This window comes from Triturus cristatus, chromosome 3_1 (assembly GCF_964204655.1).
Source record: "Triturus cristatus chromosome 3_1, aTriCri1.1, whole genome shotgun sequence".
NCBI classification, from domain to species: Eukaryota; Metazoa; Chordata; class Amphibia; order Caudata; family Salamandridae; genus Triturus; species Triturus cristatus.
Genome location: NC_140583.1, coordinates 351,624,447 through 351,641,677, shown reverse-complemented (window position 1 = coordinate 351,641,677; position 17,231 = coordinate 351,624,447). Strand labels below are relative to the sequence as shown.

The following is a 17,231-nucleotide window of genomic DNA, read 5'->3' as shown; positions in this document are numbered from 1 at the left end:
ATATGAACATTGATTGGGACCTACAGGGATACGTGGTTGATAATACCCATTCATTTGCTAGTTATTCTGAAACTGTTGGGGCTGCTGATAGATACCTTGGGTTTGCCTATAATTATTCTGTCCTCCACGTGGCGGATAAGCCTGCTGTAAAAGGACCTTCGTTTTCAGTTCTTTCGTTTTCTTATCTGTTCTATCCTTCTCATCTTTATCTCTATTTTCAGAATACTGTGCAGGAGCCAGTATTTGCGCTGAAGAGGAAACAGCCCAAGAACTTTCTGAATCTTTTAATTTCTTACACAACTCGGGAAGTAGATTCTGCACAAATTTATTAACAAATAACCGTTGGCCACCTTCAGTGCTCATGTCTTGACCACTGTGGTCGATAAACGTTTCTTCAAACCTTGTAAAGAAATCGGACACTGTCTCATCTTTCTTCTGCTTGCATGTGGACAGTTTATCCCAATTTACGCGCATCGCGGGCATTAAAGTTTTCATGTATGTAATAATTCTACCAGGGAGTTCTGCTACCAAAGGGTCAGGCTTCGCGCCACCAACTTGTCTAGCGTCTGCAGCAACGATATTAGCCCATGTGCCCCCTAGTTCTGCAACATGATCCGTATTACGGATGGATCCCCATAAAGGCTGTGGAACAACATTCCCAAACAACATATCTATGTCGGCCAGATTCATAACACACGATTCTGCAGTTTGTGATAACTCCTTATAATATCCTGTAGGGTTTTTACGGGGGTCAGGCAATGTCTGTTTAAGCGCTAACACCTCAGAACGCTTCCATGGGACATGTACCCAAACACGCTGAAAATGTGCTAAGACAGGTGGAACAGCATTTGGCTCAGCAGGTCTCCAAACTGGGGGAACCTCACGCATCGGATATTGGCGCGCTTTTACCTTCCTCCCCACAGGGAATTCCTGTTCGAACAATGATTGCTGACAATCGCTATTCCTGAAGGACAGTAAAATCGCAACTGCTTTATCTACATCGGGGCCCACAATTATACCTTTTTCGAAATCAAATCGCACGCGACACAATTCCTGCGGGACTGTGCTTGAACCATGATCCTCCAATTCCTCACAGAGGCATTCACACATTTTGTCAAAGACATATCTCTGTTTTGAGGCATCCCATTGGTCGAAAACGTTAACAACTGATTCCAAATTATAGAGTGAAGGGAAACCAATCCACCTACGCGCCAGATGATCTAACACCTCTTTCTCGTCAGGGCCAGGCAGCTGACTACGCAATTGCTTACGTTGTAAACCAGGAGTCACACTAGATGACCCAAAGAGAGGCGACATTAAACTAGTAACTACATTAGCTAGTCGTTGTCGTGCTGAAGGAGAAGTTGAGGCGAAAACGGGGGGATAGACAGAGGGAAGAAAAACGGATTCACATACAGGTACCGGGGTAGTGCAAGAAGGAGCGCCAGGGGAGGCAGCTGACATACTAGGCAAAGTCGCAGGAAGCGCAGAGGCAATAGGTAACACAACTGGCGGCCCTTGAGAGGGCTGCACTGCAGGGATAGGAGCCAGCTGAGGAGGAGCTGGCGGCTGTGGGAAGGCTTGCGGCATATTTACTGGAGGCTGCACATTTACAAGCTGTGGAGGCGCTGTGGCATTTTGCGCATACGGGTGTGGCGAACTTAGCAAATGGGACATTAGGGAATCTTTCTCTTTTTCTTTTGCTTCATGTTGCACGAGGGGTGACAAAACAGGATAACATTTATCGATCCCTAGTTTGTGCTGTCTATGTAACTGCTCATTCATTTGTTCCTCCTCATTATCTTTAAATTGCACAGCTGCTTGCATCATTGACATACCTCTTTCTCTTTTATTCCTTTTTGCTAGCTTAATTTCCTTCTGTTTGGCTTCCTTTCGCCATAGGCGGAAAGAATCAAACATCGCCGGACGGGCTTTCTTTTTAAACAATTTCACTTCCAAATTATCTAAGATATCTGTATCGAAACTACCATTTTGGGGCCATTTTAAAACACCGTCCTTTCTGGTGTATCGGATCCATACTTCATTATATGCAATGGGGCCCACGCCATGTTTTACATAAAGCTCATAGGTTGGAGTTCCAATTGGAGGAACCGGACATGAATCCTCCAACTGGAAATCCCTTCCACAACCCAAACAAAACAATCTTCCAAATACACTAGAACCAGGCATCTTCGCTCACTAGTCTAGTTTCAAACCTCAAAGGATTATCGATTACGATAGTCTCGTGAATACACGAGTCCTCTGGCTTTGGGACTTGCAAGCTCCAAATCAAAGCGATCCCGAAGGATACCAAAAATCCCGAAGGATACCAAACAAACTGGGAGACGCTCCACTTATACTTAACTGAATATCGATGATCGATGGCATCACCAGAAGACTCTCTCGATTGTTTCGCTCTACCAAAATCGTCAAGGGTCCAAAACAGGGCGATTAATCAGGGCAGCAGTCCTTCGTAGCCATCGGGATGCGGAGAACCTCGCAGAAAAGACTTTCGGACCTGGTCGACATGCAGGGGTCGATGAAGTGGCGGCCTTCCTCCAGAATTTCCACACGAAGCTCCTCACGAACCTCTGGCTTGGACCGGTACCGCTGAAATAGTCCCGAGTTGGGCGCCAACTGAAGTACTGGGAATTTTAAGCCCAGCGGTGCAGGGGAACACACCCTAAGACTTCGGGTTCTTCCTGTTTCAGACCAACAGAAACACAGAGTCTTCTAGTTGAAGTCAAAGATCGATTTATTGGCTGCAGACCAATGACAGGTATCCGAGAAGTACAACACGATGTATGTTCTCAGGAGACTGCTTAAAGTTACAGAAACGAGCTTCTCCTTAAATACAAAATATCATGCTTCAGGCATACATTCCTTGTCTTACGATATGGTCATCTACGTGTATCCATTACAAACGAAAAGGCAGAGTCATGATGACCATCCCACATTCCAGTTAAGCCAGCCCACAATTATTTACCCAGCGAGGCTCAGATCCCACATCAGATATCAATAGGCCCCAATAAACACGGGCATCTCCTGTTTGGAAAACAAGCCATAAAGCAGGAAGAGTCAGGTGTGAAAGAGATTAGCCGGAGGCTCGTGTATTTCAAAGTACCACAGTTCCCTACTACATGACATATCTCTCCTATTGGATAACATTGGAGTTGCCTCATTACATTTTAAAAGTGTAATTGTCAAACGTGAAGAGATAATCAGTTCATGTTTGGTGTCTTTGCAACTAGGGTGAAAGCCCCTATTTAGTGGTGACGTTGGGTTTATGATCACAGTTTTAATGCTACTTTTAGAAAGTTGGCATTTATCTGCCCTTAGCCCTTTTGTGCCTATAGCCTGGCCTGGGTCACATGACTGGGTGTAGCTGACAGACTTTGTGAATTCCTCCCAGACTATCACACAATAGAGGGACTGTGGGAAGGATGTGGGGCGGAGATGAGGAGAGACACTCTTACACCTGAATAGCCTGTGCTCTGCCTTCACAAAAAGGGCCTAGCGACCCTGCATTGTCACTAAACATCTTAGAGCCAGGGCAGGGTAGGCAGAAAATTCCATGTACTTTAAAGCTACTGTCTAGAAGCTTTTCCCACCTTTTCTAACCTGGGCACCAGTGTATAAAAGAGGGACCTCAGATACCAACTCTTTGGTACACTTCTGGACCTGTGGATACTCTGGCAGGAAAAAAGACTGCTGTGCTGCTACAAGGCCTGCCACTCCGCTGGACTGCTGCTCTGAAGGAACTTCTACGTTGCCGTGTTGACCTGCCGCCTACTGCCCTCTTGCCTGGGGCAGAAGAACTGGACCTGCAACTTCATCTTGAACAGTTGAACCTAGAATGACTAAGGACCATATGTGCAAGCATTTCCTTGTGTCACTCACAATTTTTGAGTTGCAAAAGGAAATGTACTTTTGTGATTCCCAATAGGGTAGCAAATGACCTGCCTCATCAATATTCATGAGGCTGGTCTCAATTTGTGACCCATTGGGAATGTGAAATAACACAGGGATGGTGACTGCTGGGGACAGAAGATGCCCATGTCTGTGTTGGCTTTTTAAATAAAGCAACTTTTTTTTTTTTATTCAGCCCATTTCCTTAAAGGATTTTAAAATAAATATAAAAAAATAACCACAGTTTTAAACATTTCCCTATACTTAACAATAGGGAAATTTCCCTATGGTAATGTACAGGGAAAAGTTAAATTGTTTTAATAATTTAATATAATTTAGAATTATTTCTTATGGGTTTTTATTTTAAGTCCCTACCGCTATTGATTTGTAAGTGATGGTGTTGCAGTACCAGTGGTTGGAAATGTGTGGCGCTTAACTAACTCTGTTGCTGAGCTGGACTACTTATACTAATAATTTTGGTCTTTTTGGGGTGTAGTAACTTTAAAAGTGCAGTTTGGGAATATCAATAGCTTACCCTCCTAAACCCTCCACCCCTCCTTAATATTTCCTAAACCCCAGCTATTTTGTACTAATTATGCCCATTTTTCAATCACTGACCCCGGTTTCTCCCACATCTACTCCTAAGCAGTAAACTTAAATGTGTGAGAATCTCCCGAGATTAATGAAAGAGAGGTGGAAATTTACACCCGAGTTCATTCTGAGTGCTTTAGTAGTACTATTGTAATACTACTAAACATGTCACAAAATGCAGTTTGTGAATAGACGCCTTAAAATTTGCTTGCATAAAAGTCAACCTTTTCCTATACCAAGGTTACATTGGACATACTAAACATTTAGCAGTCCTGGATCTAATTGTTGAAATAAGAAGAGGAAGTACATGCTCATGTGTCAGCCAACTGCAAACTGTACCCCTGCAACAAGTGTGGTACTCTTCCTTATGCTTTGCTCTGCCTTCTTTTAGTAACAACCAGCAAGTGATGGAAGAAATGCTTGACTTAATCTCAGTGGCTGGTGTTCATTTAGAGTTACATTCCTGTCCATTGTTATTTGCCCATCATGCCACTAAAGACAGAGACCGGGTATTTTCCATCAGTCTTAGTCCTACTCCATCCCAAACTGCCAGACCACACGTCTCGTCCAGATGGGAACACAAGTAACTCTAGACTGTTTTGGGTCTATCTAGGCCTCTTTGGTGTTAGGTCATGCCCCATATCTCCATACCTGTTACATATAGGGTGTTTACTGCAGCATACAACAAACAATAACAAAGAACAGCATGATGGAAGGAATATTTGATCTAATCTCTGCCACTGGTGATCAGACAGGCCACGAACCAGCACATCATGCATGCAGTGGCAAATCAAAGTTTGTGAATATTTGTGTGATTTGGAAGATGGGAGGCCTAAGGGATATAAAACGGTTGGAGACTGCAGTAACACTTCTGAGGGCATGGATGTGTGTTATGTTTTGTACTTGGCACTGTTTAGGAGAAACATGAGACTTGTATCTGTAGATGCCTGTATCTTAGTTTAACTACTATTCACAAAATCTTAAATTGTTGATTTTCATGATCACTGATCAGTAAAATATACCCAGAAATGAAACTATAAAAGCAGGATCAAATAAGAGAAATATTACCTTGTTTTTAAATAGTGCTTAATATATTCAGTTTGAGTACTCAATTTATCAATGTTAAGCACTTAAAACATTGAATTGCATCTGACACGGATTGAAAGAGATGTTAGCATTGAGAACTATACTCAATGATACATTTTGACAGCTATGTGAAGATCTGGTGCCAATTCAAGGCCTGTTCTAGAACTGAAACTTGATTGAAGTTTTTTTTTAACTCTTGCAATGTCTACACTCTAAGTACCTAAAAGCTTTTTTTGGGACACTGGATCCTTGCCCATCCTAAAATAACAAGCCTGCCACCTGGAGAGAAAGAACTTGCTCAAAATAACGAACAAAGTAACCTAAGTTCAGAAGTCACACAGCGGTTGAAGGACCTTGTGTCAAACCCTAGTCACAGAGGGGCATGTTTAGCCATTTAGAAATCTCTCAACTTTTGGATTCTATCACCACAATAACCCAACCTGCAGATTCGACCTTGTGGAGATCTTGGCAGATGAAGCATTGGCACCCATTCTGCTGGTGATATATTTGCTCCAGTTCAAAGGTAACGTTGTTCATCAGGCGTAACCCACCATCAATTTCTGACAAATGCATTTTTTTTTAAATTAAATCTTTATTCAGTTTTCCACTTAAATGTCTTAAAGAGGAACTGAGGGGATAACATTTAGTGGTAAATAAGAATGAGAATATGGTTTTACCTTTGCCGATGTTTTGGAATCATTTGTTATCATGAATGTAGTAACGGGGAATAACACACTTTAATACCCTTATGTCATGTGTTTTCAGATTTGTTAGCAGTGAGTTACCATTAGTGTTTTGTTGGTGATCATGGGGAAAGGCATTACTTTGAGATAATGCAATTGTATCATTTCATTAATGTGTTAAGCCCTGATCACACAAATTAATTTTACTGTAAAACTAAACAGGTGTGTAACAGGTAAAATGAGTGGGAAACAGGTGACTATACACTTTTTCCATTTGTGCAGCAATCTAATGTCATACACGACACTGCTTCAACCATCATTACTGAGACATACAAATAGTTCAACATTGAAACAACCATTACTTCTAACCCATCACTGCGACCTACCAATACTCCATTAATAACATTAAAATGCCTTGATGTGTAAAATAACTTCCACTAGTGGCTCTTCTGGAATAATAGGATATTCATAGTTAGAACATTGGTATTAATTTATCTATTTATATACCATTTAAGGTAGGTGCCCCTCAAGTCAACTGTGCTTTGATTAAAGTTGTTACTGCAAATTTAACTAAGTTATGTTAAGGTCAATGCTACAATTTAAAAAATAAAAATTGATAAACTAGTCTACAGCCTTTGAAGACTGCTGACTAGTCTTTACATTCTAATGGGTCAGTAACAGTTGCTACCGGCCCCAGCAGAATTAAGAGATACTAAGGAGCACCCCAGATCAGTTTATTTTCTCCTTGAGATTTTGGCTACTGGAAACGGATGAAATCTCAGACCCACAATTGCCAATTCCCCTAGTAAATTCTAATTTCAAAAGGTACCCTCAGGATTCCAGTTGTAGTCTCCTACTAATCTGATAGATACAATCCACTCCTTCCTTAGTTGTAACCTACCGATCAAAAACCTCACCTGTCTGTAATGCAGCTTGACAAGAGGCCGGATGCTCACTACATGTTGAGGCACAGGTGCAAGAACCACCTCAGAAATAAAAGAAAAAAACTCATGTTATTCATGTTACAACATCGGTGTAAAAATAAATCTCATCTTTTATATTAATATTAGAAAACATCCATAGGTTGATATTGTTCCAAGAAGTAATCTTTTCTTGGTATTTCCTGATTGACCTATGCACTCAAACAATCAATCAATAACATCTTTATTCAATCTCTTTAAAATCAGATCATAAAAGCACAATTTCATCAAGCAACCCATATGCAATACAAATAATGTTATAAAAACATATTAAATCATTTAAAATCTTAGTGAGCTTTAAGTGTCTCTTAGATCAAGGTCACTTATTGTATATACATTGGAATCATGATTACAGTGATTTAAAACAGCAAGCCCCGCACCTTTCTCTCTCTCAAACAAGCCCACAGAAAAGTTGCTACAGAAAAGCAAACATAGGGGTCAGAAAGGGCCTTTAAGAAATACAGTGCAATTATGGTGCCTTAAAATTGGGAGAATAAAAGCTTCTCTTTCAGTTTGATAGAAAGGTTGATAGAAGTTGCAGAACAGTACTAGATGTAAGTCCGACTGGGGCGAATGGTTGTCGCACGGACATGGAATCAGGTCTGAGTATTTAAAATCCCTCTCTGGGAACCCTAAAATCAAAGGAATAAGATTCAGACGGAAACGCACTAGGATAAATCTAAGCTGTGCAATGGTGGTGCGAGAGAGATAGGAGTATCCTTCCCCTAGTCTTAGCGGAATGAGATTATAGGCTTAGGACGCTTTTTGACGCTGATTCTTTTTCCTGCGGGAAAGGTTAGCCCTCTGCATATATAACCCAGTTGTTTTCTGTTTAGAGACTCTCCTGCAAGAGGCAGGATCCCATAATAATTCTCCCAGACCAATTGAACTCAGTTCTGCCTGAGCCACCCAATCTTGTTGTACTGTTCCAACTTCAGACAGTATCCAATTATACATTGTGTTAGGTTGACAGTGGCCCTGCGCCAAATGGAGAGCCATAACAAAATGGGCGCCAGTCTAATGGAGCCTACCAATAAGGTAGCCCTAATTCAAGATGTAAAATATAATTGGAGAATGGATGTGGTATCAACACCTGAGTTTTTAAGAAGCTATCTTCCATTCTTTGGACTTGATCAATATGAGCCATCCCCCAGACTCCCGCCCCATAAATTGCCGTGGCTTTGTCTTTGCATGGTAGATGTTTTTGATTGGGTCCAGGGGGCTGGCGCCTAGCTACTTAATAAAGCCCTTAATGGCTTGGAGACTTCTTTCCATGCCTAGGACTCTTGCCGCCACCAGGTTTGACCATGAGTGTTTTTTGTCGAATAAGACTCCCACGTATGAAAAGGACTCTACCACTTCGATTTTCTTTGAGTCCAGATAGAAGTAAGGGTATTTCGTACCTTTGCCGTCTCCTGTTATAATGATGAAAGATTTTGTTTCATTCACTCTGAGGTCTAATGAGGCCATGAATGAAGCATATGATGTTATGAGGCTTTGGAGCGCTGCCCCTGTCCTAGCAATTAGGACTTCTTTGTCAGCATATGCCAATATTGTATGGTGGGTGTTATCAAATATAGGCACGTCCAGAGGTGAGCCAGTCAGGGCCACCTCCACCCCGTTTGTGTAGATGGAAAAAAGGAATGGGGCAAGGATGCATGCCTGCCTGTCTCCTTTCTCGATCTTGAAGGATTGTATGCATTCCCCGTTTATGCCATACCCGACACAGGCAGTGGCATTAGCATATAACTGGGGAATGAAGCAAATTATCAGGGGGCCGATCCCCTCCATCATGGGCCACACCTTCTGATGGGACACACCGTCGAAGGCCGCAGACAAGTCCATACAGGCCATATTGATCTTCCCGCCTTTTACATGAGTGTATGTGTCTATACAGAGTGAGAGATTGAGGCATTGATCCCCTGTCTCTTCTCCCTCTGGAAACCTATACTCTCATTAAATCTCTTCTCTGCATCCTTTCCTTTAAGGATAAAAAAACATGAGTTGTTGATTTTCTCCTAATTAAGTAAGGCTTCCGTCCCTTTAATTAATACATTTGTTAGGTGTGGTATCTGGGGTTAGCATTCTAGCTGCACACATGGGGGCCTCATATATGATTTTATTATGGCATATTTTCACCTGAGGTGTTGAGGAAATTCTTAGTGAATTATGTGAATTGCTGACTGGTGGATGGAGCCTTCCTGTTTGGAAAACACTTGAGTTTCTACTGGAGCAACTGTCTTCTGATAATTTATGGAACTATAATTTCTCAAACAGTTTTGAGATGAATGAGTGAGTGAAGCAGCAATGTAGACACTGGATGTAGGCACTGGGCTATGTGCAATGCAAGGTAGCTGGCAAGTAATAGAGATTTGTACTTCACAATGGGATGCTAAAAGGTGCTAAAAGGTGTAGTTGATGAATGATGAGATGTTCTTTCAAGACATACGTTTTCAGTTCCTTTTTCATGTAGAGAGTTGGAGTCCCCTGTGATCCTAGGCTGACCAGTCTAGCCCTGGCTTCTAGTTTTTTTTTCTGTTTTGCAACTGGTAATTTCCAGCCTGACGAGACCATGAATTTGCATACTATTATGGCTCACATAGATGGTAATTATTGTGGCCATGTTGGATTGTGAGTTGTTTGTGAATGTCTTATAAATTTCAATATCTCTTGAAGATAATATGGTCCTGCAGGGTCATACAACTCTCAGAGTGGCAGGTTGTCAGAAACTGGGTAATTAATTTGGGAGGGGGAACCACTACAATCGTAATAAAAAAAAACAATGTGGTTAGCTCAAAACATAGTTATAAAAACCCATGAGTCACCCATGTAAGCTATGGCATGAAAAGCAGGAAATTCCCCAGAGAAATATATGTTAAATTAAAGCAGTACCAAAAAACATCAAAATTAGGATTGAAACAAAATAAAATGCCCAGACCAATTTCGAAAAATCTAAAAAAGGTTCATAAGCAAAACAACATAACAATGATTTCAATTCGCAACGGACACAAGAGGAGCAGATTTTTAAAGTTTCATTTGAAAAAGCACAGGGAAATCAAAAAGAGCCAATTGAAAGTCACAGTTCATAGCTGACCAGTACCATGGCACTGTTTTAGATCAACCACGATGGAATAGGGTGTGGGTAGGCCAAGTGGCTCACACCAGTAAAAGGGGCATATCTACAAGCCCCTATCGCCACCACAACATCACTTTTAATGACGTTGTGTTGGTGATAGGGGCTTTTTATCATTGTTCTTTAGGTATCCCCCACCTTGTATAATTTTGGAGACACTATACCCTAATTGGGCGAGGTCCTGATGAAGGTGGTCCATGGTTGTGTCATTCCACCGAAACACGCGTAGACCACGTGCTCCCAGACCTACTTAGGTTGTTGTAATCTGAACCAAATATTGGAGATGTCTTTATATCTATATGCTCCTTGTACCCATTGAGTATATGTGTTTTGTGTGATTGAGAATGAGTCAGAGTTATGAATGTGTCTGAGTATTGTCTGTCTTCATTAGTAGGGGGTTGCTATTGGTACATATTAGGAAAAAATACTTTTGTATAAAAAAACATTTTTATGAATGAATACTGTTTTAATACAAATCAGTGATTAAAACCCTGATACCTGCTTCCTGACAAGAGCACAGATAGAAAGTCTAGGGTGGCTTTGAACATGTTTGATTACAGTTCCAGTGACCCCCTATTTGGGATCTCAATTTAAAAAAAGGATTAGCTATTAAGTTTGCCGTGTTTGTTGCCATTAATTTCTGACCACCTTCCAGGTGACTAATCTCTGCTACATGGTCACTGTTGAGCCCACTGTCTTGCAGGATGTCAGCCATTAAGAGCCAGTCTGGGACGTATATTCCATTTTCTAGGGTGGGCACCAGACAAACTGATTTTAAACCAGTTTGCTCTCAGGCAGCACAAAGTGATGCTTTTATTAGTTGCTTTTCCATTTAGTTTAGCATAGAACTATATTAAGCACTGAATTAGATTTTTAATAAGTGGAAAATAATTTTGAACAAAACTTTTCTAAACAAAGTTACAGAAGGTAGGCACTTATTCAAAACTTGGCCTACTCATGGAAAATGTAACTTTACCTAAACAGTGACTGACAGCTTTGGGCACAGAATGCACTGTTGGAACATACTGTTCTCAATTGTCTAACATGTCAGACATTTATATATTAGACAGCCAGCTCTGTGTTTAACAGGCACATTTATGGGTAACTTTGCTAATAGATAAAAGTAGGTGTACTTACATGGCAAATCAGCTTCCTCTGCTGTGCTTCACTGCAGTGGCGTTACACTGTATCTCAACAACACAATAATGTACTATTGAACCAAATACTTTGGTCATATATGTGGGTGATGTAAATACACAATTTAGCCTACATATGACATGCAGTTTCTGCAACAAGTTACCATGGCCTTATTGGAGACATATTACACTCATTGGGTGCATTTCCAGGTTAGAGAAAGAGTCGCACACTGTGCCACCATAATGCCAACCAAAAATATGGTCAATAAATGCACACACAAAAAAACTGGATAGGTTGCGCAGAAAAGGGAAAAGGGTGAAATGTCGAATGTCTTCAATATTTAGATTATTTTTACAGAAGTATGAAGAAAGCTTTTTGTTACAAAGGACACACAGTGGTAAGTTTCTAAGTCCTTTATTACTTCAATATCAAAGCCACCAACTCCAGCTGCTGCTCTGTTCCCTCTCCTGCTAGCAACTGTCTCACGCGAGACGCTGCCATGGAGCTGGAACACCCAAGCAGTTGCAGCACTTTAAAGAATTACAACAATTTTCAATTAACATACTTGTGTCTGGCATCCAATGCATTGGACAAAATGAAATAAAAGAAAACCACTGAGCACGTGGACGGCATGTTTTATGCTCATAGCTGGCTAACAAGTGTAATGGGAGACTGATTAACAAATCAAGGCAGCAAGGTCCACTTTTAAAGCTTGTGTTTAGCTGTGTCTAGGTGAGTCTGAATATATACGGCAATTGAATTGTACAGTTAGAAAATGGCTTGTGCAACCAAAACCTTGTGCATGATTTACTGCTGCTTTTCCTAAGAAAAGAGGCATGCTGCATTATGTTTTTTGTATCCAACAAAAATATTCCTGGTAAAGCCCTTTATATAATACAAGTGAAGAGCTGTTTAGTTATTCTTTAGTTCTGATAAATGACTTTATTTGCCACCAGAACAAGGCAGTGGTGTTTGTTATTATAGCCGTGCATGCTAAATGTAATCAGCCACCCAATGAGTGGCAGATTCATTTAAACTTCTAAGGAGAGTTTGTAACCCTGCTAAAGAACACAAATGTTGTTGTTGTATAGAATGGCACCATTGAGTCCCTATCTGGTAGAAACAAAATGAATTAAGTAGGTTTGATTGAACATTTTGGGAAGTAGTGCAGACATGATCCTTTAAACCTAGAACAGTTGATATTAAGCCTCTGAAACACATTATCTACATTCATAAATATAAATTGGGAATGTTGTAAATGAGCCACATCATCAGCATAAATAAGTACATGGATCACAGACTGAGTGAATCCTCATAAAATAATTATCTATGGTGAAAAGTGATTGTCAGAGTGGTGGACTTGAATTATGAAGTCACACCATGTAGGTTTTTGCCAATTTACATTGTTTATGAACCTTTTCACCTCCCTCACCTTGCGTCAAACTTGGAGGCAACTCACTTAAACATAAAGCAGAATGCACTGCACATTTCCAAAATAAATCGCTCCCATTGATCTGAGAAAAAAGTGCTAGTGATCCTAATCAAGGGTCTAAAATAAATACTGGGGCCCTCATTTATGGAGGTTTTGCCATAGGGCAGTGTTTCAGACCTTGCTGCTGCGCTGCCCTATGGCGAAAGAAAAGGGCAGGAATACACTGTATCTGCTAGATATGGTGCATTCCTTTCCTTTTCCCCCTATGCCACGGCACAATGGGCTACCGTGCGTCAACGCAGGCACCTTTGCATCATGGTGCAAGGGTGCATGCGTTGCGGGAATGATTATTTTTGCACAGGAAGGTAAACCTTCCTGCACAAAAACATTCAAAGGAGGCTCTTTCCGCGTTCTGTGTGTGCTGCAGAATGCAGCTCGCATAGAAAGAGGTAAAAAGAGGAGAAATAAAGATATTTCTCCTCGTTGTGCCCCCCTTACGCCTCCCATAGGGAGGGGTAAGTTTTTGGCACTGCCTCAAGCTTGCGATTTCCCGTAAATCTGGGTCAGAGTAAAAAAGCCGTGGATGTTGCTGGGAATACACCCAGCAACACCCATGGAACGCCCCTTTCATGCAGTTTTCATTGTGAAAGGGGCACATATTTAAAAGGCCCTGAAAAGCCACGTAATCGGGCTTTACTTGGCCTTACAAATATGCTTGTGGCACATTGTGGCACTGATTAGATCAAAAAAGTGATGTTCCTGTGGCGCAAAAGTGTCGGTAGCCCCGACTATATAGTATTGTTGGTTGGATTGAGAAGTAAAAAATCAGTAAGGGGTGGCTGTTTGCACTCTACGCCAGGGAGAAATTACATTTCAGGTTGCTGGGGAAAAAATCAACGGTAAGTTTAAGGATAGGTGGCTGTTTTCACACTAACAGAGCTCTGAAATCAGCCATGAGGGAATACGACAATATGTTCTTATGGATACAAAGCTGATTTCCTTTTATATGGATATAATGCACCATTTATGGAAAACAGGCTTAAATATCCAATATATTTTAAACATATTTGTTGCGGAGATGCTCATGCATTGCCCGATTAGCATAGCCTTCTCCTACATCGCAGCCAAGACCTGGAATGGGCTCCCAGCAAACATCAGACGCTCCCCGAACCTGCACACCTCAAGACCTGGCTTTTCAACTGAATCAGAGCTGCACCCCCACCCCCAGCGCCTTGAGACCCTCACGGGTGAGTAGCGCGCTTTAATAAGCCCCCTGATTGATTGATTGATAATGCAGGGTAGTATTTAAAAATGTACCAGCGCTGCTTGTAATCCTAGTCCAGTGAACACTCTAAGTACATGACATCATCCTTCACATATTGATTTCTTAGACGTTGAACTCCACGATTTTGCAAATGCATAGCCTCTGCTCAACCCAACAAAGGCTAGTCAGTATGTTTTCAAATTAGCTCCACTATTAAGCACCGTATCTTGGTGTTTGGATAAAAGACAATCTGTGTATTAAAATGTGTAAACATATTTTTAGTTATGAAAAAGAAAAACAAATACCAATTAAGAAAATATCTCCTATTCCTATCCAAGGTCATGGACTCAAGGTGCTGCCCTCGCTACTCCTACTTCTTGTCACCCTCTTCTCAATCCTTACACAGTGAAGCATTCCATCTTCATAAAGGCAATCTTTTTAAACTTAATCATCAGAAGAAATCATCCATTCTACATTCTATGAAGTGAAAGCCTTTTATCTCCTCCATAGACCATGAATCCACTGACAGATGACAGCCCTCCCTGCAACAACCAAGCCAACAAGCTGGGATGTATAGAGGGAGCAGGACTGGATCAGGAAGACTAGGGCTTAATTTAACAAAGATTAGGTAAGTACCTCCTTCTCCAAGTCCTTAAAATATTTGAATGTAGCAAACATAATCTGGCCTTCACAAGCACCTCACCTCACACGAAGCCATGAATGAGACACAAACAACAGAGGAAATCCACATATCATATGGGCAAGCAAAATAGAACAAAAAAGAAGCACAGCACCCCCGGGACCCCTGACCCACTGTTATCCCAATGTTTGCTTTCCACGCCTCTGTTTTTCTCCCACTCGGGTATTGTTTCATTCTCAGTCGTTTCTACTGTGCTTCCGGTTCTAAGACAGCAGCCGGTGATGATTCCCTCTCTGACACTGACTGCTGTTGTAACCTCCTTGACTTTGGCTACTTTTGGCTTTCCTCATAGTGTCTCTGCTGGCTGTGTTCTGGCTCACCTGACCATGGGAGCGCCTGGTGGAACTCCTGGAGTTTCATGAGAATCTTGGGGCTTTCAGATTCCACTGTCAATACCCATCTACTGCACCTATCATATGATATAGGTGGTTTCCCCTTAGAAGTCTAACAGTGTTTGACACGACTATAAATACCTTTCAACTGAAATGTTGACGCTGTGGGAGCAGGTTTCTCTCGATCATTACCTTATCTTACAGGACTATTAGTGAATTTGCAATCAGACTACTTTCTCATTTTACAATCCTGTTTAGCTGACTGATAATAATCAGTGCTTTCCCACGACCATAGAAAGGAAGCCTCCATTAAGGTAGAATGGAGTCGATACAATCATAATGGGGGGGAGGATGTAGCCTAACGGTTAGGGTTGTGGACTTCAAATCTGTGGAACCGGGTTTGAGTCTCGGCAACGACGGTCAACATCCTGTGATTCTGGGCAAATCACTCAATCTCCCCGTGCCTAACAAAAAAGAATGTGTCCTCATGTAAAGCAACTGGTGCGCATGTAAAGCGCTCTGATGCCTGATTTCGGGTCAAGTTCGCGCTATTTAAAAAACACAAATCTTCGAGCTAATTGGGTGAACAAATGTCAAAACCCCCACTTTGCACTGACATTTACTTGTTACCAGTGCATACTCCTGAATGTAGTACAGTGAAGTCGTGCCTAGAAGCTACAGCTTCTCTTGCCACAGAGTTTAGAAACACATTTTGCAAATGCTGCTTCTAACCTATAGAATTGGCAATCCCCTCACTCCTGTTACCAATATGCATAAAGGTTTGAGTTTCATTTGTTCTTGTGTTCCTGCAAGATTTTTTAAGTTAAATCTGATGTACATAAGTATACGAAGGAATGCAGGAGTCTCTTCTATGTAAAGCAGGATCTTTATTGCAGAGCACAGACAAAGCGTACACCACAACCACTGACCGGACACCAACTGCCCCCAGCTGGAATCCCTTCAGCAGTAACGCGCTAGTACTAACAGGCACATGCATCAAGTAAAATACCGGTCGCAAACGGGCAGATTCTCAGAATCTGACCCTTTGCTCCCGGTATTTTTGCATTTGGGATGCATCATCCCAAATGCAAAAATCGCTATTTAAGGAATCTCAAAATTGGGATTCCTTAAATAGCGATTGCATTTAAGGAATCCCTAATTGAGATTCCTTAAATGCAATGCATTACAGTTTAAAAAATAGCGATTTCGCTATTAGCGTGAGAAAATTACCATGAGGCTGGACCTCATGGTAATTTGCGAAAACTTAGAAAAATGCACTTATTTGCATTTTTCTAAGTTTCATGTTGCCCACACACATGCCCTTAGAGCATGTGTGTATGCAACATTTGTGCAGAGTGAACATACATGGGTGCAATAGGGTGTCATTTTGACACCCTTGCACCATCGAAATTGCGGGAGCAATTTGCGAGTACCTACTGGTACTCGCAAATTGCTCCCGCAATCTCTAATTCATTCCTATGGGCCTGGAGGCCCATAGGAATGAATGGGAAGACATTCCTTAATTGCGACTCGCAATTTGCTAGTCGCAATTAAGGAATTTGTGGGAATCGCTATTTCTTTAGCGATTCCTACATGCATAGGGTTTTGCTATTCCTTAATTGCGATTTCTTAATAATCGCTATTAAGGAATCGCAAAACCCTATGATGATGCATGTGCCTGTAAGAACGCTACAAGCGTTCTAGGATCTGAACTGGGAAAGGACACAAAAGAAGGCTTGTCCCACACAAGAAGCAGGGTAAGTACTAACACGGCTAATATGTAAATATGTATTTACAACACATCTTCTTCCCTAAACCAAAACAAAGAAACAATATACCCCAAGATACAATCACATCACTTGTGACACAAATAATCATTCAAATAAGCCGGAGGTCTGCGAGACCTCACAACTCTGGTCTCCTCGCGGTGAACAGAATCACTGTTAGCATGGGCTTGACTCTGTACATCAAAAGAACTACAAGC

General features: G+C 41.4%; 1 protein-coding gene across 3 annotated transcripts in view; it reads right to left on the bottom strand.

The window, feature by feature from the left end:
• The window catches only part of ENTREP2 (endosomal transmembrane epsin interactor 2), a 1,789,361-nt gene that overhangs the window by 46,876 nt on the left and 1,725,254 nt on the right, over positions 1-17,231 (bottom strand). For all 3 annotated transcript variants that reach the window (XM_085644081.1, XM_085644083.1, XM_085644082.1), the window contains one exon: positions 7,187-7,255. In XM_085644081.1, the coding sequence (XP_085500207.1) occupies positions 7,187-7,255 (69 nt within the window). The remainder of the gene's footprint in view (positions 1-7,186; positions 7,256-17,231) is intronic.